General features: G+C 45.7%; 1 protein-coding gene across 2 annotated transcripts in view; it reads left to right on the top strand.

Moving 5' to 3' along the window:
• The window catches only part of TENM4 (teneurin transmembrane protein 4), a 419,617-nt gene that overhangs the window by 84,824 nt on the left and 310,641 nt on the right, over positions 1 to 24,152 (top strand). Inside the window, exon 3 of one of the 2 annotated variants that reach the window (XM_029911562.1) lies at positions 14,163 to 14,372. The exons of the other annotated variant lie outside the window; for it this stretch is intronic. Coding sequence (XP_029767422.1) covers positions 14,163 to 14,372 — 210 coding nt within the window. The remainder of the gene's footprint in view (positions 1 to 14,162; positions 14,373 to 24,152) is intronic. 2 annotated transcript variants of the gene reach the window in all.

Genomic DNA, 24,152 nt, shown 5'->3' with positions numbered 1-24,152 from the left:
TCTTGCTTCATTGCGTAAACTGATTACCAGGTGGTGTTAGGAAGAAATTTTCCCCTATAGTATAGTACTGTATAATTAAGTGTTTTATGAGAGGATTATGTATCCAGAATTGGCCACCAGTGGAGAAAGAAGGATGGCAGACTACATGGGCCATTGGTCTGTTCTGGTCTGGCAATTCTTACAGTATGTTCGTGTGTGCGCGTTAGTGTAACATGATGACTATTCCTAAAAAAGGAAAGGGCAGGCCTTGCTTTGTATAATATCTGGGAAGAGGTCAGGTTTTTCAGTGAGTAGCGGATTTGACCAATAGTCTGATAAGGATGTAGATTAACTTCTTATTTGGTAAAAATTGTTTAAAAGCAGAGATTAAAGCGCTCACTTAGTTGCTTTAATGCTTTTACTACAAAGCCTTAGTTAAAGGACATTATCGTAGTCTGTCAAATTGTGTGAAATAGCGGTATCGCATTTTGCCAGTCAGTGTGTTTTCCTACAACAGCCAGTTAAGTGATGTGCAGTCATTTTTTGGGAAAACATTTTTTCCTTTCTGCCATGGTTGTAAATCCCTCCTTAATAGCTTGGGAATATTTTCCTGTATTGATTGCATCCATGTTTTTGTGGTTGGTTGGTTGCTAGTTATTTGTTCTAGGTTTGGAATGAAACTAAAATTAAAACAGAGATTTTATTTTTGGTCTGAAAACAGCTTCTCCTGGCAACCTGTCTTATTATTCCAGTACCTATTTGGCAACACTGTCATCAGCACCACTCTGGGAATCTTTTCCAGCAGAGAAAAGCACCATTCACATAACCCGTGACTATCATTTTTTCTCTTCATTTTCTTACTAACGCAAAGATACGGTTTTAAAGATGACCGGTTTAGAGCAAGAGTCTGATGATGAGAGCGGTGTCTCCGCTCTGCAGCTTTGTAGGAGTACCACAGCTGTGAGCCGCAGCTAGGACTTCATTCCAACCCCAAACTGTATGAATTGTTCTGCCTCCAGCGACGCAGGCAGTCTTCAGGCCCCTAGCTCTCTTTAGCACATCGTTAACAACTCTGCTTCAAAATAGCTACGATTTCTCAAGCGCAAGGGGCTGACCCTCTGTTCTTCATTATGATTTATATTACAGTAGCACCTAGACTCCCTAACTGAGATCACTGTGCAAACACATAGTAAGAGACAGTCCCTGCCCCAAAGATCTTACAGTGTATATAAACAAAAGAGACACAGGGCAGTAGGGGAAACAGATACATGAAGTGTCTTTCCCAAGGTCACACAGCAGGTCAGTGGCATATCTAGGAATAGCACCCACATCTCCTGACTCTTAAGTCCCATGCTCTATATGCTGGTGAAATAGAATATGGGCTGCTAGCCTATAGAAAGAAGAGGCTTAGAAAAAGAAAGCTTTCCCCTTTCTCGGATAATTCAGGATCTAACCCAAACAAAGGGAGCCTGCAGAAGGAGAGTTTTTGAGAGGCAGATGCTTTGATCCTGCTCTTCTGAACTAAAGAAGGAGAATTATCTGATTCTGAACTTGATGGCTCCTAAGAAGTTTAGGAGAGGGTGTTTGTTTTCCATAAAGCTATTTGAAACTATACTGGAAAAAGGAGATTAATACTGGATAGTCTACTAGTTACTCATGTCAAGGACATGAGCCAGGATATACAGGATGGCAAACTCACAAGGAAATGGCTTCAATCAAATTCTAAGAAGCATTTATGCTTCCTTCTCTAGTTGGTAATAGGAGACATCATCAGATCTGATCAAGAATGTCCTGATAAGTACAAAAGGCTTAACAAATAAGCTCAGAAACTTTGTGTAGTACCAAAATGTAAAGCCAAGATTGTAACTTTACCCAAAATAGCCTCTTTGTTAAAGGCCCCATTCATCCCATCTGAAGGTGATTTCCTCCCCTACAAGCCTGCTGATAGATGGGTAGGATTTTCTTCACGTTCTAACTATCCCATCTCCTCTGTGGCTCTCCAGGCATCAGCAGCCTCTACTCATTTTGCATGGACTGTACTTATTTAGACAGATTCACTTCCTTCCAGAAAGAAGAATATAAGCTCATTGCTTAAAAGTATCTCCTGGGCTGCCGACTTCATTTCTGATTGATCCGTGGACTCTCTCTATTTAGCCTCTAGTCCTATGGTATCTGATGTGGTTGATACCACACTTCTGGCTACAGGCTAGGAAGGCAAACGTTAAGTCCGCACACCTGATGGGATCCATTAAGTATTTTGGAGGAAAGTGTTTGGAGAACCACTGACAAAAGGAAGGGGTGAAAGATCTCCATGGGATTGTCTACCATCAGTCATTCTCTAGACACTTATATCCTATCTACGTTCATCCTTCCCCCAGAAGAGTCCTCTGTCCTCCTAACAGAGAGAAGGGAATACACATCTCTTTCTCTTTTGGCAACATGATCTGGCCTCAAACATGTTTTCCAGACTTGGTTTAAACACAGGAAAGCCTCATCTACATTGGCAGAGGTTCACTTGGAAGGATCATAAAACGTAGCAAGCCCTTTGATGAGCCTGGGCTGAGCTTTGGGCTTGGACCATGTATCTAGTAAGTTTCACTTTCTGGTGCACACATGCTAATGCAATGGAGTTGTGGTTTGGTTTCCAGCATTCCACTGGTATGTCTTCACTGGCATGGTTTTTAAAAAAAATCTGCGTAAACCAGCCTTGCAAATTTTCTATGGAAATGGACCAGACCAGCCACAAAAGATGCTTACTATGACCCAATGTCATAGAAAACAGAGTAATGATCTTATGTGCACCTGTCAAAAACAAACAAAACTTTGCCCCACACAAGCAAATAGCTAAAGTTTTGCAAGGCTGCTGTAAACCTTTTTATTAGTGTTAGGCTTAGTGAAAACAATTTCTACAAAGTCTAACCTTTGGTTCTAAATTATGGGAAAACGTACTTTTAAGCAGATTTGTATGTAATCATTTGCAGAGAACCTCAGACTTTATATTGGGTGTTTTTGATCCGATACAGCATTAGTGTCATATTGAGACAGGCCATTTCATGGGCAGCTCATCATCCTTCCTACTGATTACATTATGCTTTTACAAGTTGGTTTTGAGTAAAGCTGAGCGAGCCTTTGTAATGCTGATCCATAATTAGGCTTGTGCTTCCCATAAAACTTTAGCAAATGTAAATGATTTGCATAAATATTCCTGAAGCAAGAAGCAATAGCATGAATAGGCTAGAATGATTTGGATTGTTTATATTGACCCTCTTTATGGGAAGGTTATTTTATACAAGCATTTTCTTGTGTAGCTGGAAATTGGATGACCTGCTTGTATTTTGTTGTAACTGCCCAATCTCAGTCACTGGGCTTGTTTTTTAAAAAGTTTCAGGGCTTCCTTGCAACCGTTTCTACTGTTGTGTGCACAAATGACTCAGCTGTATAGTCAGCTCATGTAATGGCCTATCTCCCAAGCACACCGTGCATCATGAGCATTGCTGCGCCACCACAGAGCATCTCAGGCCACAGGAGAAACAGAGTTTTAGGGAGCAGCAATTCCCTCCCTGCTCCCCTTCGCTCCATCCTGGTTCAAGGGATAGTAATTTTCTGCTGGCTTGTTTTACTGAACTGGCTTAGCTGGGCTGGGGGCAGGGAGAGAAGAACCAAGACTTTGTCCATTCCTTGCCCCTCTGGCGGGGAGTAAGCGGGCATGCAATGTTACCCCAGCAGGCCCCAGCTCAAGTTCCAGGTAGCCTGCACAAGAGAGGCAAGGGGGAGTCCTACTCCCCTTTATGCCCCTGCATGGGCATGCTACCTGTGTCAAAATCTACAGTGAGAAATGCACCTCAGCAGCACAGTGCAGATAGCATCCTGTCAGGGTGCCAGCCCAGAAGAGCCTACTCCCCAGCAGCCCATCTCTGGAGTCTGGGTGACAGAAAATAGGCATGAGGGCATAGGTGTGCAGCCAGCTGGTCCTTTTATTCCTTCCCACATCCCAGTGCTGAATTCCCCATAGCCACACAAGGCTCTCCTGTCTGGTTGTTGTACGAACTCCTCTGTACGTGCACTGTTGTTGTTTTCATCATGATGAACGTCTGCCCAAAAGAACCTGCCTGACACACGTTGGGTAGGGTTACCATATTTCAGCTAGCAAAAAAGAGGACGGGAGGAGCCCCTCCCTAGCCCCGCCCCTGTCCTGCCCTAGCCCCGCCCCATCCTGCCCTGGCCCCGCCCCTGTCCCTCCCACTCCCCCCCTCAGAACCCCCAACCCTCCCCCCGCTCCTTGTCCCCTGACTGCCCCCTCCTGGGACCCCTGCTCCTAACTGCCCTCCAGAACCCCACCCCCTACCTAAGCCTCCCTGTTCCTTGTCCCCTAACTGCCCCCTCCTAAGGCCCCCCCCAATGCTCCCCAGCACCCTACCCCCTACCTGTACCCTGACTGCCCAAAACCTTATCCACACCCCCCCCCCCCAGAAAGCCCCCCCCCCCCCGAACTCCCGACCCTCCCCGTCTCTTGACTGCCCCCTCCACAACCTCCCTGTCCCTTCTCCGACCCCCTGACCCCTTGTTGTTGGCCTTCGCCTAATGTCTCTGTGAGCTTGCTCAGGAACGGCCTGAGCCGTTCGTCCCGGCACGCTGGGCAGCAGTGGGGGAGGAGCTCCAGACTGCCGGAGGCGATCTGCGAATGCAGGGAGGGAGGGAGTGATCTCAGCTGCAGGGGAAGTGGAGGAGGGGCTCTCTCTGGCTGTCGGAGCCCCATGTAAGTGGCACCATCTGGCCGGCTGCCCTGTTAGCCGCGCGTGCTCTGCATGGGGGGGGGGGGAAGTCCGGACATTTACAAATTCCCCCCGGACGCTATTTTTAGCTCAAAAAGCCGGACATGTCCGGGGGAATCCGGACGAATGGTAACCCTAACGTTGGGTTCAGCAAACTTGAACAGGGTTGTTCTCAAATTCCTGCCCATCCCTCGGCTATTTCATCCATTGGAAGGACTTTTTTCATAATGAATATACCACCCTGACAAACTATGGCATAAAACACATCATGGCAGTTTATAGCAGAGAGAAAAATGTGCTTTGGGGCCACAAAATCCTATGCAAAACACCCACCATGGTGGTGATATCGGTAACATATGGTCCCCTAACTCTATGGAAGTTCAAGTGAGGTTCAGTATTTCACCCTAACCTTTTATTTGCCCTGTTTCTAATACTCCAGACCTCTCTGCAGTGCCCACCATTATTTTTCATTTTCAAGGCACATCTATTTAAATCTTTATTTTGGTGACGTAGTGACTGCCCAGACTTTCCTTGTTCAGATGATCTTCATTTGCCCCTTTTATTCCTCCTCTTTATTCTGCAGCTGTAAATCAACACACAAAATTATTAAAAAAAAAAAACAAAAAAAAATCTCAGGTGAAACTTCAGGAAATAGAAATGATTAAGAATAGTTTTCAAAAGCTACTTTTAAAAATCAATTCTAAGTGCAAGATATATATTTCCTGTTGAGCTAGCGCTGTTGTGACCACCTATTGTTAAAGAACAGCAATAAATTTCAATAACAACTTCTTATTCATATGATTCACTGACGTATTTTGCCAGACAGCTAATCCGGCTTGCTTTTTTTTTCCAGAGGTGTTTTATGCTGTCCATATGAAAGGCATGATATGCTGCCCATAGGAAAGGTGTGACTGCTGAGAGTCCTTAGGAGAATTCTTTCTTTCTCTCCCTACCTCCCTTTCTGAGGAAGCCAGACTTGTGTAAGCTAAGAAAGAAGCATTTTTCCATGTGATAATCAGGGGGCTGTTTCAAATAATATGTTCCCCTCACCTTGAAAATCAAAATGCCAGACGGGCATAGATATTCTCCCACTCCCCTCCTCAAAGCAGCAGGGGTTCCAATGCTCTGAAAGGCAACTGGAGCAAATTACTGTATTTTATATTCTACAGAGAGAGCAAGTTAACACTGTTAAGGAGGCAGGGCAGAGCCCCTCCTGCATTCTTCTACATGTCAGCAACCCATTTCAAATGCAGTGGTTGGAATGCCCTGATGCCAGCTGCCAGCTCTCCTGATTCCTATGTGAGACAGCTCATCCTAGCCTAGTGCACAGTAAAGATCTGACCCTTACTGCATTCCTTCACGCTGATCAGTATTAGTCAATTAGGAATGGTGAGGGGAAATTGACTGACTCTTTTTGGGGGGGCGGTGCGCGAGGGGGAGCAGGTACAGGAACAAACATATTTCCGTTGTTTAAGCAGGTCATGGATTTCTCCAGCTCAAGACTAAATACATTTTTAATATAGATCAGTATGATTTAGTTTGGATGTCAATAAGGATCGCTCAAAGGCGCTTTGCAAGGAGGAAAAAAAGTACATATGTTTAGATTCCCTTTTTGTTTGACAGGGTAATAAACTCATCCAGCAGATGCAGATTATGGAGTACACATTTTGTATCATTTGAATCAAGAATGACTACCAGCGTTATTTTTTAAAGACAAGGCTTGTGCTGTGTTATAATTTCATTATAATGGTGCTTGCCATTGCCAGTATAATTAAGGATCCCTCGTATAGCTGTTATAAACTTCATTTTTAGGACTATATAATAAACCAAGCATTATAACTGGCATGAGGTAATCCACAAATCCTAACATGTTTAAAGAGGACTATGCTCTAGGAATTATTTTGGGGAAGTTCTATGGCCTGTATTATTCAGGAGGTCAGACTAGATGATCACAATAGTCTCTTCGGGCCTTGGAATCTATGAATGTATGATTACAAGGTCATAGATTCAAGGTACCTTTTATTTTGCACCTGCAGCATCCACATGGGGGAGTTACAGTACAGCATGCTGATGTGTGTGGCAGTTCACACCCCCGCAGTCTGAACTGCGGGGCCATGTAAACGTTAAGACTATAGACGTGTAGACGTTCTCTCTATACAGAATAGACCATAATTTTTTCTGCTTTCTGATTACATATTTTTCTATTTGTATTTATATTTTTGCTAATTAAAACAATATTTTTTTAAGATGAGAAATGGTCAGGCTTTGAGGCCCTAATGAGGTTGGTCAAATGTTTAGAACATGGAACTTATAGCAGTTTTGCGTTCTGTTTCTGCCACTGACTCACTGTGTGACGTTGGGCAAGGGACGTAAGCATGCTGTGACTCAGGTACCTTATCTATAAAGAGGGACAGTAACGCCCCCCCAACCTCACAGGAGTATCACTGGGCAGAAATCACTGTTTGTAAAGCGACGTGAGATCTTCAGCTGAAAGGTGCTATAGAAGGGACAATAGACAGGTAAAAATCTTACGTTACTTAATTTCTTTATTGCAGGCAATACCCTTTTGCGTATTTTGACCAACATTAAACCCTATTGAAACAGGTGCCTTACAGTATTTGCAGCATGAAAAGTCATTGTTGGGCAGCACTCACTTTCCTAACCATTTCTGGAGAACTTTTGATTTTTGGGGATATGCCACAATACATAATATATGAGGTATTGTATTCACATAAATTTGAAGCCATATACAGATAACGTAGGTTACCTGCTGTAGGAGAGGGTACACAGAGTCTCTAGTGTCCTTATGGGGGTTAGTTTGTAAATTTAATAATAAGGATGCTATGTTTCAGGTTGTTGCTAGATGTGTCTGTTTTATTAGATCAGTGAGTTTTAATGTCCTCATTACTTCCTGTACTCATCAGAATGGTCTTGGAATTCTATATGAAAGCTCCAGCAAAGCACTTACACATGTGCTTAGTTTCAGACATTTGTTTAGGCCTTATTGAAGGCAATGGGATTTAAATGTTTTTCTGAACATAGATGAACTATGGATGTATGTGGTTCTTGAAAGTAAAGCACGTTTCAATGCTTTACTGAACTGGTGTTTGAACTTCTTAAAGAAATAACTAGCTATGCAGGAAAACTTAACATGTCCCTTGCTTTGCTAAGGGTATGTCTATACTTGGAGCTAGAGGTGTAACTCCTAGCTCAAGGAGATATATCCACGCCAGCTCTGATCAAGCGAGTGTGCTAGAAATAGCAGCACAGCACCGCAGCGGGAGGGGCTAGCCACCTTGAATACATACCTACCGTCTTAGACAGAAACTGTTCATAGCACACTAGCTCAATCAGTAGGTATGTCTCCTGAAGCTGGAAATAACACTTCATGTGCGAATGCCCCAAGTTACCCACTTCCTGACAAACCCTCTGAGGCAGAGGTGCCGTCCCTGCATGCCTCCTTGAGGCATGGCATGGCACTACAGCAGCTTTGCCTCAGTTCCCTCTACAGAGTCTTTCGGACACTTCAGTTATGGATGTGTCTTAGCCTCTTGGCGAAGTCACTGAGAGAGGTCAACCCCTTCCAGGATAGCAGAGTCCCTAAGTCAAAGTTCAACAGAAACACAAATCAAAAGAACCTTTGGCCCTGTTGAGCTCAGCTTTTACCCCCTTTCCTTTCAGTCAGACCCCAGCTGCAGCAGGTTACCTTAACACCCACCAACAAGTTCCTGCTAACAAATCAAACTAACAGGGTGGCCCTGGCAGACTGCAGTCTTCAGTCAGCTCCTGGCCCAACAGGAGAACCATATGCCATGGTTGCTGCTAGTCTGCGTGCTCTCCTTCCTCCGGGTCAGTCCCCAATTCAGCTCACTCTTTCCTTCTAACCTCCCAGCCCAGGCTGACAGCAGTTTTAGGTGAAGCAGGGCCAAGCTGATTGAGCCCAGAGCAGCTCATTAACTCTTCGTGGCCAGTATGGAGTTCATATACATCATCACACTTCCAATATATGTTAGAGTTAATGCAGCCCATTTTGAATAACGTCTTGATGTCTAGTATGGTAAAGTTTCTAAGGGCCTGATTATGCAAGGTGTACATTGCCTCTTAGGTAGGGTGATGATATTTCCCTATCCTGAATACGGGACACCTGGTAAAACTACTCGTATTCAAGCGAGTTCAATGGCAATCAATCAGAACTATGCAGTACAAACGTTCAAATTAACATCAGGTTGACTGAGCCCCTGTTAAAAAGAAATACTGCGTAGATGGATTGTTTTTATTTACTTTCTTATCTTTAAGGCTTTAGGGTTCACACGGGAAGGGGTGAGACACACACAATCCCATACACCTTTCTCACACAGGGAAGGTGACTGACCGACCCTCCCTGCCCGGCGCAAACTGCCCTCCAGGCCTGGCTGGGCCCCTGGGACGAAGCCACCTCTCCTGGTACCTGGCGCTATGTCTTCCCACAGCAACATGGGGGGAGGCACGCAGGGTCACATGCCCCTCCCCTAGATTTCTGCCAGGGCTCACACCAGAATGTGGCCAGCAGCAGCCTTTTGGCACTGTGCGGGAGGGAAGGGACAGGACGGGAGGGGAGCTGCTTACAGCCACAGGGGAGGAGGAGTGGGGGAAGGGATGACCTGGCCCATGTCTTTGCAGAGCTCATTTCCCGTCCCCACCCCCGCCCGTGGTGGCTGGAAGCAGCTTGTCCTTTCCTACCCCCACAGTGTTGAAAGGCAGCTAACACCTCCAGGCTGCTCCTGGTCACTGACATAACCCAGCCACCTCCTGTCCCCTGGCTACAGCACGGGCAGGAAGGGGTTAAGTCCTAAGGATGCATTGTGCACCAGGGAACCTGACTGCAGGGGTTTCAGCAAACCCGGCCAGAGAGGTGGCTCAGCAGGGGTGGGTGCCTAGGGGATGGAGCAGCCCCATGCTCCCTGGGGCAGGACCCAGGGCGGGGGGGAGGGAGGGGGCAGGTGAAGAGGGTTCTAAGCCCCTGATTGGGGGGCTGCTGTAGAGCCTGCAGGGCTGGGGTTTGAACAGGCTGGAAATTGCTTCCCCCCCCCCACCCCGCCACTCCAGAGCTTAACTGAGGGACAGAGAGGCTTCCCCATGCCAGCGGGGCTTTGGCACATGCAGGGTTTGGCTCCTCCTGGCCTGTGCCTCGGCCGGAGGGTCTTGGGCTTTCCTGGGGTGCCGGTCTAGCCAGAGGCAGTGGGGAAAGGAAGGAGCCTGCCGGCCAGGCTGTTGGTGAGCTGAGCACTCCGACCAGGGGCTGGTTCTCCGCACAGCGCTGGGAGTGGGATGTGCCTCACCAGGGGGTTATGGGGATGAAGGGGCAAAGCAGGGAGAGGACAGTGAGAGGGAGAGCACATAAAGGGCCAATGGGTGGGCAGCAGAGGCGACACGTAACCAGCCACCGCCTGGCACCTGCTCACACTCACTGGCCGCCACAGCTCGCAGTGCGCAGCCAGCACTGGCCAGAAATGGGACGGGGGGGTGGGGCCCTGATGGACCAGCAGGAGGAGCAGCCGGCCCTATATGCTGCATCTTCTCCCCGCCACCAGCCTTGCACACCCACCCCCATTGTCGGCCCCCCACACACAAACACACTCACCATTGGTGGGCTGGCGAGCAGGGATCTGGCCAGCAGCAGGATCCGCCCGTACTGATGAGGGGGAGACAGAAAATATGGGACAATTTGCCTGTTTTTAAGAAAAAGTCGGGACACCTGCAGGAGGGCTTAAATATGGGACTGTCCCTTTAAAAACAGGACGTTTTGTCACCCTACTCTTAGGAGATGCACCATGTTTTGCAGGATTATACCCAAATGCATAGTGTAAACGGAAGTATTGCTTATTATTTGTTTTACCTTTTCCTCAGACTACGTTGTGTCTGTTTTGGGCTGTCTTTTCTCCTAGTGATAAAGCGGTTGTATACAATTTGCGGAGTTGTTTAGTTAAGTAGGGAAATAGAACATTTCTGTTAATCCATTTTCAAAGTTTGTGTTTCTTAATAAATTCTATAGCTCTGCTAGAGGTCTTAGCATATCGTTCTCTGATTGTTCCAAAAATGTCTTAATCGGAAATATCGGCACATTGGTAAAAATAAGTTTGCTAGCCCTCTCTGACCCAGAGAAAGTAACATACCATTCATACAGATCTATTCAAATTACATTGTTCCTGCCTCAGATCCAAAGAGCATAATTTGACTATTCAATACAAGAGGATATGTGGGATTGTTATAAATTGGTGCCAAGGGGCCCATAGTTGGAATATGGTTTTATTTTTCTGTTAGTTTCCAAATTGCAAGATTGTGCGTAATGAATGGTTATCTAGTCCTTCTGTTTTATCATTTTTTGAGGGAGAAATAGCACATGTTGCAGACAGACTTGGCCTACATGCTCTGGTTCCATAGCAACCCAGTGTTGCTGTGGATTCGTTTTGTACCAATCAATTAGAAATTTTGCTCTGGCTGCCAGAATGAAAGCATATGGGCCAAATCCTGCCCGCTTTACTCAGGCACGTAATCCCATTGTCTTTAATGGGATTACTTGGGTGAGAAAGTGAGCAGGATTTACCCTTATATCTTGGATTTCCTTCTTGCTTTATTTTTGTTAGATTATTTATTTATTTATTTGCATTACTGATCAAATTTTATTTATTAAATGTAGATAATTCTCTTTGATGAGGCTGTCAGATATGTTTGACTTATATACATAACAATTGTTGATATGTGTAATATGAAGTGGTTATATGCCCTGTATAACAAGTCATGCTGCTATGAGTGTAAATGACTGGTACACATCTTCATCCTGTAGCTTGTAGAATCCTCTGTTGCATCCATATGCATAAGATGGGGTTTTCCAGGACACACAGCAATATTTGCCGGTGACCTGCAAATTGCTGCATGATTTCAGTTGAATCTTTCATATTAAAGGTCTGATCATGTACTGCTTAAGGCACGTGTAACTCCCATTGAAGTCTGTGGAAAGTTTAGTGTGAAAGTCGTAAGGGGGCAGATGATTAAAATCAGTATTGTCAAGGGGGGGTTCCACACGTTTTTCTTTTCACTAACCAATCTTTCAGTATCAGAGAAAATAAAATCTAATGAACTGCAGTATATATATATATTGTGTGTGTGTATAGTATAATGTTATACGTATGTGTATATATATATAACATAAACCATCTGACATAAACTGACAAAAATGTTGACATTTTGAATTTAGCCCTTCTTTTCAGATCATTATGCCTACTGGTCAGTCTTATTGGGCTCTAGATATAATGTATGATGATATGTTCAACGTGTGCTGCCTGACCTAGGCACAGTGAGGAGAGTTTGAGGCATATTAGTGTTACCTGGGTGAGACCAGAGAATCATTATACTCTCAAATGAACTCAAACAGAAAAAGGATAAAAGACAAAAACACCATATCACCCATCGGTGAACACTTTCACAAAAGGATCACTCGATATCTGACTTCCCAGTCCTTGTCCTCAAAGGAAACCTGCACAGCACTTTCAAATGATGAGCCTGGGAACTTAAATTCATAACTTTGCTATTCACTAAAAATCATGGATTTATGGCTTATGACAACAATCTGTAACCCATTAACCCCCCTTTTTGGTCCTGTGACTGCAGGGGTGTTAACAGGCCACTTCATACTGAAAAGTCCTTTAGAATATGTTAACTACTTATGCTAAACCAGTGGTCCCCAATGCAGTGCCCGCGGGCGCCATGTGCGCCCGCCTACTGACAAGGGAGCCCCCTGCCGTCAAGGAGCGCGGCCGCCGGAGAAGCAGCCGCTGAAATGCCGCCGAGAAGCGGCAACGTCAAGAAGTGTCACTGCCGAAATGCGGCTGCTTCTTGTCGGCATTTCGGTGGCGACCCTTTTGATGACGCTGCTTCTCGGCGGCATTTCGGCGGCGACGCTTCTTGACATTGCCGCTTCTCGGCAGCATTTCAGCGGCTGCTTCTCCGGCGGCCGCGCTGTTCGGCGGCTAGTCGTCCGGCACCCGCCACACTGAAAGGTTGGGGACCACTGTGCTAAACAATCTGTTTCACCTTGTATTTAGCTGTGACACTCTGAGTACCTTTTTCAGACCTGAAGCATAGCTCTGCGTAGCTCAAAAGCTGGTCTCTTTCACCAACAGAAGTTGGTCCAGTAAAAGATATTACCTCACCCACCTTGTCTCTCTAATATCCTAGTACCAACACAGCTACAGCAACACTGCAAACAACATTATGTTTAATAAGAAATACTGTGCAACCATGATGTGGCATGTATTTTTGTTATGGTCAAGTAAAGCTTTTAAAAAACTTTTTTTTTAGAAAGTTTGGCTGAGTTTTCATGCTGATTTTTCAGCACTGAGTAATTTTCATGGATTTCTCCTGATGATTTTTCAGTATTTGGAAAGTGTGACAGATTTATCATTATTACTTTCATAGGATGTGTTTCAAGGAAAAAAATCAGTGTTAAATGCATTGTCCTGTATTTTAACTTATTATATGTTTGTGTTTATATTCCCTCTGTTTTTAGTGATGTACTGCACATATTCAGACATCAGGCTTGAATAAATATAACAGACTTTCTTTTAGTCACTTGGGATTTTTGATTTGATAGTTTTGTTTGAAAATCTGCTTGAAATATTTTTGCTATCGTTAAGTATTAAGATGCAGATCCTGCAAACTCTTTGCAGTGTGTTTGCAGAATTGGGGCCTAAATACTCACTTTGGGCCCAATCTAACTTCTTTTGAGATCAATAGGAGCTTTTCCTGAGTCAGGAGTGGCCCAATATAGATACTACTTATTATACTGCCTCTCTCTTGACTTCATGAAATTATACTGTCTGGATTTACTTGTATTCTAGCCTGTTGCTAGTCAGTTTCATTGGCGTGCTGACATGCACTAGCACATCACTGCAGCGTTTGAGTCTGTCCTGCCCCCCTTTACTCATGTGAGTAAGGGCGCTTTGGGTTATAAACAGTACAGAGGAATGATTACATCCAAACCAAGAACGGTTCTGAATGATTGTTAAGAAATCACAAAAGCATATCTAGTGATAAATTTGATAGTGTACATTTCATTCGAGACATTCGTTCTACATTAGATTGGAAATTACAGGATTTGTAAGAAGCACACTGTACAACATATTCATATTTAAGTGTATGTATATGTGTCTATATATATATATATATATATATACATAAATATAGAGACATGCATATGCAGTGTGTAACTTCACACACCGTGCATATTGATACAGATATGTTAATAAATATGTGCAGTATGTCCTGTTTTTGAAAGCCCCCCCCCACCCCCACTGTGCATGTTTTCTGTTGATTTTCCTTGTGTGCCTTATAAATTTTTATTTTTCTGTCTGTGTTTGTGTTTGTGGTTCACAGGTCCTCCTTTGCATTGTTCATCTGCTTCATCAACCCCTATTGAGCAGTCCCCTTCCCCTCCCCCTACCCCTGCGGCCAATGAGAGCCAGAGAAGGTTGCTAGGCAATGGTGTGGCCCAGCCAACCCAGGACTCTGACTCTGAGGAAGAGTTTGTCCCTAATTCATTCTTAGTTAAAAGTGGCTCTGGAAACCTCTGTGTACCTGCCAATGGTGAGTTATTCTCTCTACCTACTTTACTGCTTGCTTGTCTTACAAGTTGTGTGTGGGCCTGTAGGATGCAGGTTTGGTTTGTCGCCTGGACTTTGAATAGTAATTCACCATGTGTTTGATGACTTTCTGCTTCAGTTTTACAGCCACTATGTGTGTTGTTTTAAACTCCTTGTGTTTCCTGTGGATTGTGTCCTGGTATCTCTGCTGAACGAAGCATTGCTGTGCTGGTTAGAACAAATCACCTAACTTGAGACAGCACCTGAGCCCAGCTCTGAAATGCTAACTGTGGTTGAGGCAGCCCTGCTGAAATGTCACACAACTTCCCGTTAGTGTTTTCGCTGCGGGACAGCGTGTCAGGCAGTCTGTAAAACTTTATGTGTAAGTTCTGTGCGTGGATGTCAGGAACGTTTCCTTTCAGATGACCAGTTCGGAGATCAGATGCAATTCGGGCTTTATGAAATGTTTACTTTGATTGAATTGTAAACAGGCCAGGGGATTGTGTCCTGAAGGACTTCCAAGTCGATGAGAAACTTTTCACTGGGTCTGCTTTTATGGTTTCGCTGGGCCTGCCACTCTCAGATTGGTACAGATGCGAGACAGTCTCAGTGGCTGCATTATGAGAGTACAGATGTAAAAACTAACGTCTAAAGCCTCAGCCTGCATGTTTTAACCCAAATATGAGTTGTGACAAGTGACATGAGCACGTTACCTTCACACGCACAGGCCAGAAATATGTTATGGATCCAAATTTCTGCACGTAGCCTTGATAAATTTCCTAAGGGCAACATACAAAAGCAGCAACAGGACCCTATCCCACTAGGTACTGAATGCTTCCAACTCCCACTTATCTCAGTGGGAGCCACCCAGGAAAGGGATCCCACTAAAAGGATAAGGATGTAAAGGAATGCAAAGGAAATAAAATGATTTGCTTTACAACTTCGCATCCTAAAGACAATGACTTGTAAAAAGGGAGACAAAGCTCATTGATAAAGCAATGTTAAATTTATCAAGGACAGTGCAACCTGATGTAGTGCAGATACCAGCCGGGAAACAACAATGGCAAGTCAGCCCACTGCTATCCAGTCAGAGTGATAATTGCAGGAAGGTTTGATTTATGGGGGTGAAGCCATTCACAGACATCTACCAAAAAAAAAAAAAGTGAGAGAGGTTTACAGCATCTGGTAACAACTTAGCCCCATTTCAGTTGAGCTTTTAAGAAGGTTTCCTAATATAGTGTTATTTCAAAGGAAAGGGAAAAGTTTGACATTGATTTAATTCCTTCCCTCCTCAGCTTCCTCTTTCTTCTCTTTCTTGCATTTGCTATGGTAAAAACTAACTTTCCTTTAGGGCTTTTCAGTGGAGAAGGTTATCTTCCGTGAATTGTCATCATAAGGAGAACAGTGGGAAAATACAGTGTTGCATTCATTCAGGAAACTGCTTAAAATTCATATCCTCCTACCTCCCTTCAGTCACTAGTATAGTCAAGTTTGCACTGGTGTGGATGACCCTTTAATGTTCACAGTAACACAGTGAATGGTGGTTGGAGACAAAAGCTGCCCAAACTAACATCCTCAGTAATTCTTATATGATCATAGTCTATCTATCTGTCCATCTATCTGTCTCGACACCCTCTCCAGGTAGAGAGAGAGAGCGATTAAAACCCCTTAATCTCTTCTTTTACTAATTAACTGAACAACAGAAAAAGCATTGTTCAGAGTCTACAGTGAGTGGATGACATTATTGTATTATTGATGTGCTGTTAGTTAGTGAGACTTTAGGCTCTTCAGCTGTCTGCTTATTTATACTCCTCCTCTCCTTGCATCAGTTTGACGAGGCTTTACATTCCCCAGGGCCTTCTTTGTGTGTAAAAATTCTGCAGGTTGGTAATAAATATGTCCCACACAGAGACAGTGTGTCTGGGGTCTCATTTGCTTGGTGACTCGAGTTGTTCAGTAATGAGAGGTGCAGGTAAATCCAGCACATTTGTGACCTGCTACGATGTCACCATCACTCTGCTATCAGCAAAAAACAAAGGTGACCTTTGAAAGCCTCATTGACTTATTATGCATCCTATCAGCCCATAATCTGGGAGTTCACCTGAATGAGAAGCACAGACCATACAAGTCCATCATGTCTAAAATGCTAAGGCTCTTCTGACCTCTAAATGGATTTAATTGCCTTGGTTCCTTAAAGTTCTGTTTCTATGAGGCTTAGTCAGCGTAGACTTTAAATGACAAAGGCAGCTCTTTATGTCCCCTAAATGGGGAAAATTAGTAAAAGCTTATTTTGGTTAGGACTAAGTTTAATACAGTTAGAGCACTCATTCTCTGTGTATGGTGGCTGTCTCAACAGCAGGACTGCCTGGGAATGCCTGCCTAAGGATTTGTGTTGCACTTTTTAATTGATCCCTGCTAGGTTTTCTTTCCACAGCTGTGTAAACTCAGCTTTAGAGGAGTCCATCCAAAGTAAGTAACTCCCATGGAGCTGCTGTTCCAAATCCCCATGTAAATTGCAAATATAATGCACATGGAACAAAAGATATTTTTGAAGATACATTAGACTATTCTTTATCTGCATTTCACTCCATCGAAAAAGGTACTAATGGAGTAGTATTTTGGGGGAAAATGTTCAACTAAAATTTTAAATTAATATTAAAGAACTAAAGTAGTAGGTAAAGACCCACAGATTTTCTTTCTTCAACATTTTATTTTTGTGCTCCATATATTGCAAACCCATCTTTTCTAATTAAAATCAAAGCGTAACCCCATATCTCTGTTATTAATAAAAATCTAATAACAGAAGGAATTTTCAAAATCAAAATCACTTTTCACTTTGCTTCTTATTCATGTGAACTCCCAGATTCCTATAATCTTTTGAGCCATATTTTCGAAAGTGACTGGTGATTTTGGGTGCCTCAATTTTTGGGTGCCCAACTTGAGAGACCATAGAAGGTCCTGATTTTTGGATAGTGTTGGGTGATCAGCACTTCCTGAAAATCAGGCCCCTTTAAGTATCTCAAATACCTTTATGACAATCTAAGAAAAATCAACTACACTGACATGCTGCCTAACAAGCAAAGAGGAACATTATGAGATACCATAGTCAGAAATCTATCTATCTGTGGTACTTTTATGGCCCACATAACTATAGTATCTGAGGCCCTTGTAATCTTTATTCTGTTTATCTTCACAACACCACTGTGAGGTGGGGAAATGCCGTTATCCCCACTTTACAGATAATGGGGAACTGAGGTACAGAGAAACTAAGGCCCACATTTTTAACATTGTTTAGGGTTTGCTGTGCTCAGCATTGCAACACCTAACTGATTTAGGATCCTTTATCTCATGAGATCTAGGCTCCTAAATCAGTTAGGCATTACAATGCTAAGTGCAGCAACATCTAAATAGCTTTAAAAATCTGGATCCAAGTGACTTGCCCAAGGTTACACAGGAAGCCTGTTGCAGAGCAGGGAATTAAACCTGGGTCTTCCAACTCCCTAACCACTGGACATCTTTAGATATCTTTAGGTTTTTTGTTTTTATGAGTTATATAAAGCCACCTAGGCAGATAGGAAGGACAGATGAGGATACAAGAGAAAAAACATCTGCATAACCTGCCACATCTGTTCAGGAACTAAGATGGGGGTCCACATTTTTTAAAGTCACCTCTGATTTTGAGCCTCTCACTGTCTGGGTGCTAAGCTTTAGGGATCATGGGACAGAGCACGTATAACTCCAGTGGAAGTCAATGAGAATAGCAGGGGTCTAAAGATGGTTATCCAGAATTAGGCCCCGATCCTGAAAGGTAGCCCGCATGGGTCTGTGTGCCTGTAGAGAGCCCCCCATGAAGTCACTGGGGTGCTGTGCAGGCTCAGAAGTCCATCTGTTGGAATAATTTACAGGATCAGGGCCTTCCAGGCCAGTTTTGAAAATTTAGACCCAAATGTCTTTTTGAATGCTTCCTGACTATAAGTACATCACTGTTTGCAATGCTGCTTGTCCTTACTGCCCACTCCTTTGCACCAGTCTTGTTTCATTTGCTGTCAGTGAGGACATTACTTCACAAATAGCGACATCACACCATCTGCCTATGTCACCCAAGGTGAATGTAGAAGAGTCATAGAAAAGTCCTAGAAAAGCTAAGGGTAGGATTCACTCTGGCACAATGTTATTATACCTTTAATGCCAACACTGCATTCAGTGCTGTGCAAAGCATAGACAACACAGTCCCTCCCTCAGCAAGATTTTGCAATCATTGAAGTCAACGAGACTGTTCACAACATAACGTTAAGTACATGTGTTAGTCTTTTAGGGTCAGAGACTGAGGGACTGGGGCAGCTCCAATTGAAATCAATGGGACTCTTTCCATTGATTTCATGGGATTTGGATCAGGCCCTACAAGCCGCCTCTCCTTCAAATCAATGGCAAAAATGTTTTTTTCTCTTTAGACAGTTACAAGAAAACCGATGCTCTTCCCCTCACCAGCTGTCTCAGTTCCTGTAGGTCCCCCAGTTTTACTTAAGATTAATTTGCTCCCCCTTTCCGATTCTTCGGTCTAAGCTAGGTGCTGGGTCACTTTACAGCGATAACACTTGCCTAAAGCCTACCCTTTGATCACTTTGAACTGCGGGAATAGAGACCGGAGTGGCTTCACATGCAGCCACAAAGCTTTGTTTTCCCGTCCCTCCGAGCCACTTGCCTTTTCTGGGCCAAAGTGCAGTGTGAAGAGTTCACTCAGTGTAAGCCTTCGGGTATGTCTACACTGGCAGAGTTACAGCGCCGCTCAGAGAGCGCTGAAGGGACACCGCTGTTGTGTGTTCACACTGTCAGCTGCCTGCGCAATAGCGTGTTCACACTTGCGGCAGTTGCAGCGGTATTCAGAGCGGTGCACTCTGAGCAGCTATCCCACAGACCAGCTCTTCCTCTTCTGCCGCTAAGAGTTGTGGGAAGGCGGAGGGGGGTGTGGGGCATCCTGGTTCCTGTTCCAATGCCCCGTGATGGATTGCTTCGCATCCCAGCAATCCCTGCACTTCCGTCCACATTTGGCGCCATCTTTCAAAGGTTTGTGTACTGCGCGCCCTGCCTCTTGGGTCTGCAGGAATGGATCCCGCACTGTTGACCAATATGCTGCTTGCTCTCACTAACATGTCACAAGTGGCAGTGGAGTTATTCCTTAAACTACAAAGGCAAGAGGAGTTCAACATTGATCTCGCCACTCTCAGTAGCTACAACACAAGATTGCTTGTGGCATTAACGGAAGTGCTGACCACAGTGGAACGCCGCTTTTGGGCTTGGGAAACAAGGATTGAGTGGTGGAGTCATATCGTCATGCACATTTGGGATGATGAGCAGTGGCTCCAGAACTTTCGGATGAGGAAAGCCACATTCATGGGACTGTGTGATGAGCTCGCCCCAGCCCTGCGGCACAAAGACACAAGAATGAGAGCTGCCCTGTCGCTGGAGAAGCGTGTGGCGATTGCACTGTGGCAGCTGGCTACTCCAGACTGCTACCGATCAGTTGCTAACCAGTTCGGAGTTGGAAAGTTGACTGTTGAACGCGTGTTGATGGAAGTGTGCTGGGCCATTAATCGTATCCTGCTCTGAAAGACCTTGACTCTGGGCAATGTGAGTGACAATGTGGATGGCTTTGAACAAATGGGCTTCCCTAACTGCGGAGGGGCGATAGATGGCACGCATATTCCAATTCTGGCACCAGACCACCTAGCCACCGAGTACATTAATCGGAAGGGGTATTTCTCTATGGTTCTCCAGATGCTTGTGGATCACCGTGGGCGTTTCACGGACATTAACAAAGGCTGGTCCTGAAAGTTGCATGACGCACGCATCTTTCGGAACACTGGCCTGTTCAAGAAGCTGCAGGCAGAGACTTTCTTCCCGGACCAGAAGATCACCGTAGGGGAAGTCAAAATGCCCATTGTGATCCTGTGAGATCCCGCCTACCCCTTAATGCCATGGCTTATGAAGCCATACACGGGGCAACTTGACAGCAGCAAGGAATGGTTCAACAACAGGCTGAGCAAGTGCAGAATGACTGTTGAGTGTGCTTTTGGCCGTTTAAAGGCCCGTTGGTGCTGCCTATATGGGAGGCTGGACCTGGCCAATGACAATATTCCTATGCTTATAGCTGCGTGCTGTACGCTCCATAATATTTGTGAAGGGAAGGGTGAAAGCTTCACTCAGGGGTGGATCGCTGAGGCTCAGCGTCTGGAGGCTGAATTTGAACAGCCAGAGACCAGGGCTATTAGAGGGGCACAGCGTGGGGCCATAAGGATCAGGGATGCCTTGAGGCAGAAATTTGAAGCTGAATTCCACTAATATTTGTTGCTATGCTCGGGAGTGCAGTGCTTGTAATGCTAGGAGATGACTGTGATTGGTATAGATGATGCACTGTGAAGGTTTAAGAAAATTGCCTGTTGCTTCGCAGGGCTCAGTTTGCTTTCAGTTAATGGAATAAAGATTGCTTTCAAACCAAAACAATCCTTTTATTAAAAAACAACAACTGGAGGAGAGAGGCAAACAAAAAAACACATCAGCACTGTGGAGGATGAGGGAAGAGAGGGTCCCAGTAGGAGGTGGGGTCCCAGGACGGTTAAAGATTTGTCTATGGCCAGGTATCATATGCAACCTTGTCCTCTAGAGTACAATGGAGCAGGTACTGTATTTCAGCAGGGCTAAGCTGCAGAGGGACGGGTGTTGAGTGCAGTGGGTACTTGAGAGTCCGCAGTGCTGGACTGTGATGGGGTAGTAGTGGAATGCAGCGGGTACAGACTAGAGCCAGGAGGTTGATAAGTGTGTGTTGGCGGTGTCTGGGGGGCACATGGGAAAGAGTTTTGCGACGGCGGCTGCAGGGGAGGGCGGGCACGGAGCTGCTCAGTTTGCAGTGCTAGTATTGCCTGGAGCGTGTCCACTTGGCACTCCATAATGTTTAAGAGCCGCTCTGTGGCTTCATTCTGGTGCGCAGCATTCTCCTTTCGGTCCCTCTTCTCGCTGTCCCGCCACTCCTTCAATTCTTGGTTTTCGGCCGCACAATGCATCATGACATCGCGCAGAAAGTCACCCTGTTCCGCCGTTCAGACTAGGCATGTGGTGGTACGCGCATCATATAGACACAAGCCTGCTTTCTGTAACCCTCCTGCCTCCAACAACTCGCTTCAGCGATTCCCAAAATCAAAGCCACTTACCAGGGGCCTCCTCTCCTGTTCGTGCTTTGCCAAGCTCTGACAGCTGTGACTGGGTAGCCTCCTCCGGGGTAGAGAAGAGCTCCTGGCTGCATGCATCTCTGGCCTCTGAGTCATCCTCTGCCTGTGGGTCCCCATCCTCCTCCTCGTCCAAGATCTCCTTCTCCTGGCTTGGTCCACTCTCGACTGGCACGTGAGCCACCGAAGTATCCACAATGGCCTTCGCAATGGAGGTGGGGTTGCCACCGAGTATCATGTCCAGCTCTTCGTAGAACTGGCAGCTTGTGGGTGCAACACCGGAGCGGCGGTTTGCCTCCTGCGCCTTGTGGTAGGCGTTCCGGAGCTCCTTCACTTTGACCCTGCATTGCAGTGTGTCCCGGTCATGGCCCCTTTCTGTCATGCATCGTTAAATCTGTCCGTAGGTATCATAATTTCTACGGCTGAAACGCAGCTGGGACTGGACAGCCTCCTCACCCCAAATGCTGATGAGGTCCAGCAGCTGGGGATTGCCTGATGCGTGGAGCAGGCAGGGCCACCTGGAAAGATGCACTGAGACCACTACCCGCATCACTGAGCAAACAGGAAGGGGACTTTGAAAATTCCAAAGGAATTTGAGGGGTGGGGCTCACGGTTGGTCACCTGAGGGCAGGGCAGTAGAGTTCAAACCGATAACCAGAGAGGCGAGAACAGGCATTGTGGGACACCTCCTGAAGGCCAATCACAGCACTGTAATCGACCAGGGTGTCTACACGGGCACTGTGGCGCTGTAGCCCTGGCGCAGAAAGCTGTACACCTCTCATCAGGGTGGTTTTTTTACAGCGCTGCAACTGCACAGTTTCTGCGCACTAAGTGGCTTGGCAGTGTGTACACCGCGGGAGTTACACTGCTCAAAGCTGCTTTACTGCACAGAAACTTGCCAGTGTAGACAAGGCCATAGAGTGTATTTATCTGCAGTGTTTATCACTGAGGTGCTAAAGATCAGAAAACTTGTTTCCATCTCTAATTTACCTCCCCAGTCCCTCTCGCCTGCTCCCTCAAACATATTTCCTTAGCCCCTGCTACAGCCAGCCAGCCAAGTCCCTCACACCTGCAAGCTAAAGGGGTAATTAATTTCAACCTCACTCATGGCTTCTCGGATCCTCCGCTGGTGCAAAGTGGTGTAGCTTTATTGAAGTCAGTGAAGCCAATTTATGCCAGCTGAGGAACTCTTCCTGAGGATCATATTAGTTAAAGACAGAAAAGTCTTTTATTATCATTATTATATTATTTATTTATTATTTGTTTCTTTTAGCACCCAAGATGTGTAAGACACTTTCCAAACAGAAATACAACAGATTCTCTGCTCCAAGGAGATCACAGCTTCAGATGCATCTGTGATTATGATCATTATTTTTCATTATATGTTTAGATTCATCAGTGTGTTTGGTGCTGTGCTAATGACAAATATACAGACAGTCCCTGCCTCACAGCACCTGATCCAAAGCCTACTGAAGATAACTGAAAGACTCCTATTGACTTCAGTCTGTTTTGAATCAGGTCTTGTGTCTCTTAATTTGCAGATAGAGACGTGAGCTTAAATTTAAGCATGTTCCATTGAAGTCAAACACCCATCTTTTTAACCATGTGCTTAAGTGTTCACAGAATCATGGTTTAAAAGATAGTCGCAAAGAAAACAACATTCAGTGGGGAACCCAAAATAAAGGAATAATTAAAGGATTTAAAAAATAATTGTACTTTGCGAGACTCTCAGAAGTAGTGAATGTTGAGGGATTTGAATGAGAATGAGAGAACTTTTGAGGACTTTGATAATGTAAATAGTAATTTATATTTTGCAATCTAATTATTAATAATAAATCCACATTATATTAAATCTTCTTTCATGTAAAAACTAGATTTCCCCTCCCAAAAAAGACCTACTAATGTAGAGTCCATTCTCTGTCCTCAGGGGCGGCTCTAGGCACCAGCAAAGCAAGCAGGTGCTTGGGGCGGCAAATTACCAGGGGCGGCATAATGCTGGGCCCCAGCTCCGACCTGAGGCAGTGTCCTGGGCTGGATCCTGACAGCCCTGTTGTTCTCTGACCGGGTGCCGACGGGGCTGTGCGGCGGGGCAGGGGGAGCCAGCTCAGTGGGGAGTGTGTCCCTGCCGCTCTCCCACGGGCAGCGGCCAGCCCCCCTCAGGCAGGAGCCGGTAGCACGGCCCTGCCCCGGTCACGGAGCGCAGGGGGTGGCGGCGGAACATGGCGCCCGGGCAGGCCGCTCCTCCAGCGCCGGCTGCAGCCTCCTCCTCGGCTTGTCCCTGCCTCCGCCTCCTCCTCCTCGTCCCCCCTGCGCCGCCTTCTGCCCAGGGAGGGGAGAGGAGGGGAGCGGCAGCCCAGGCTGAGCCGAACTCGTGCCGCTGCTCAGGCCGAGCCCGTGGCCGGCTCGCAGGGGTCCCGGGGAGCGGGAGGCCCAGACACGCTGCCCTGCGATCGCCAGCTACTCTGCCCTGGACCCCGGCAGCCGAACCCCGCAGCCACCCCAGCTCGCTCCGCGTGAGAGTTACAGGCGGTGCCCCCCGCCTGGCTGGCTCTGTCCCTGGCCAT

This window comes from Terrapene carolina, unplaced genomic scaffold (genome assembly GCF_002925995.2).
Source record: "Terrapene carolina triunguis isolate 2854851 unplaced genomic scaffold, T_m_triunguis-2.0 Scaffold97, whole genome shotgun sequence".
NCBI classification, from domain to species: Eukaryota; Metazoa; Chordata; order Testudines; family Emydidae; genus Terrapene; species Terrapene triunguis.
Note: the sequence above shows the minus strand (reverse complement) of the source record. Positions and strands in the feature narration are given on the sequence as shown.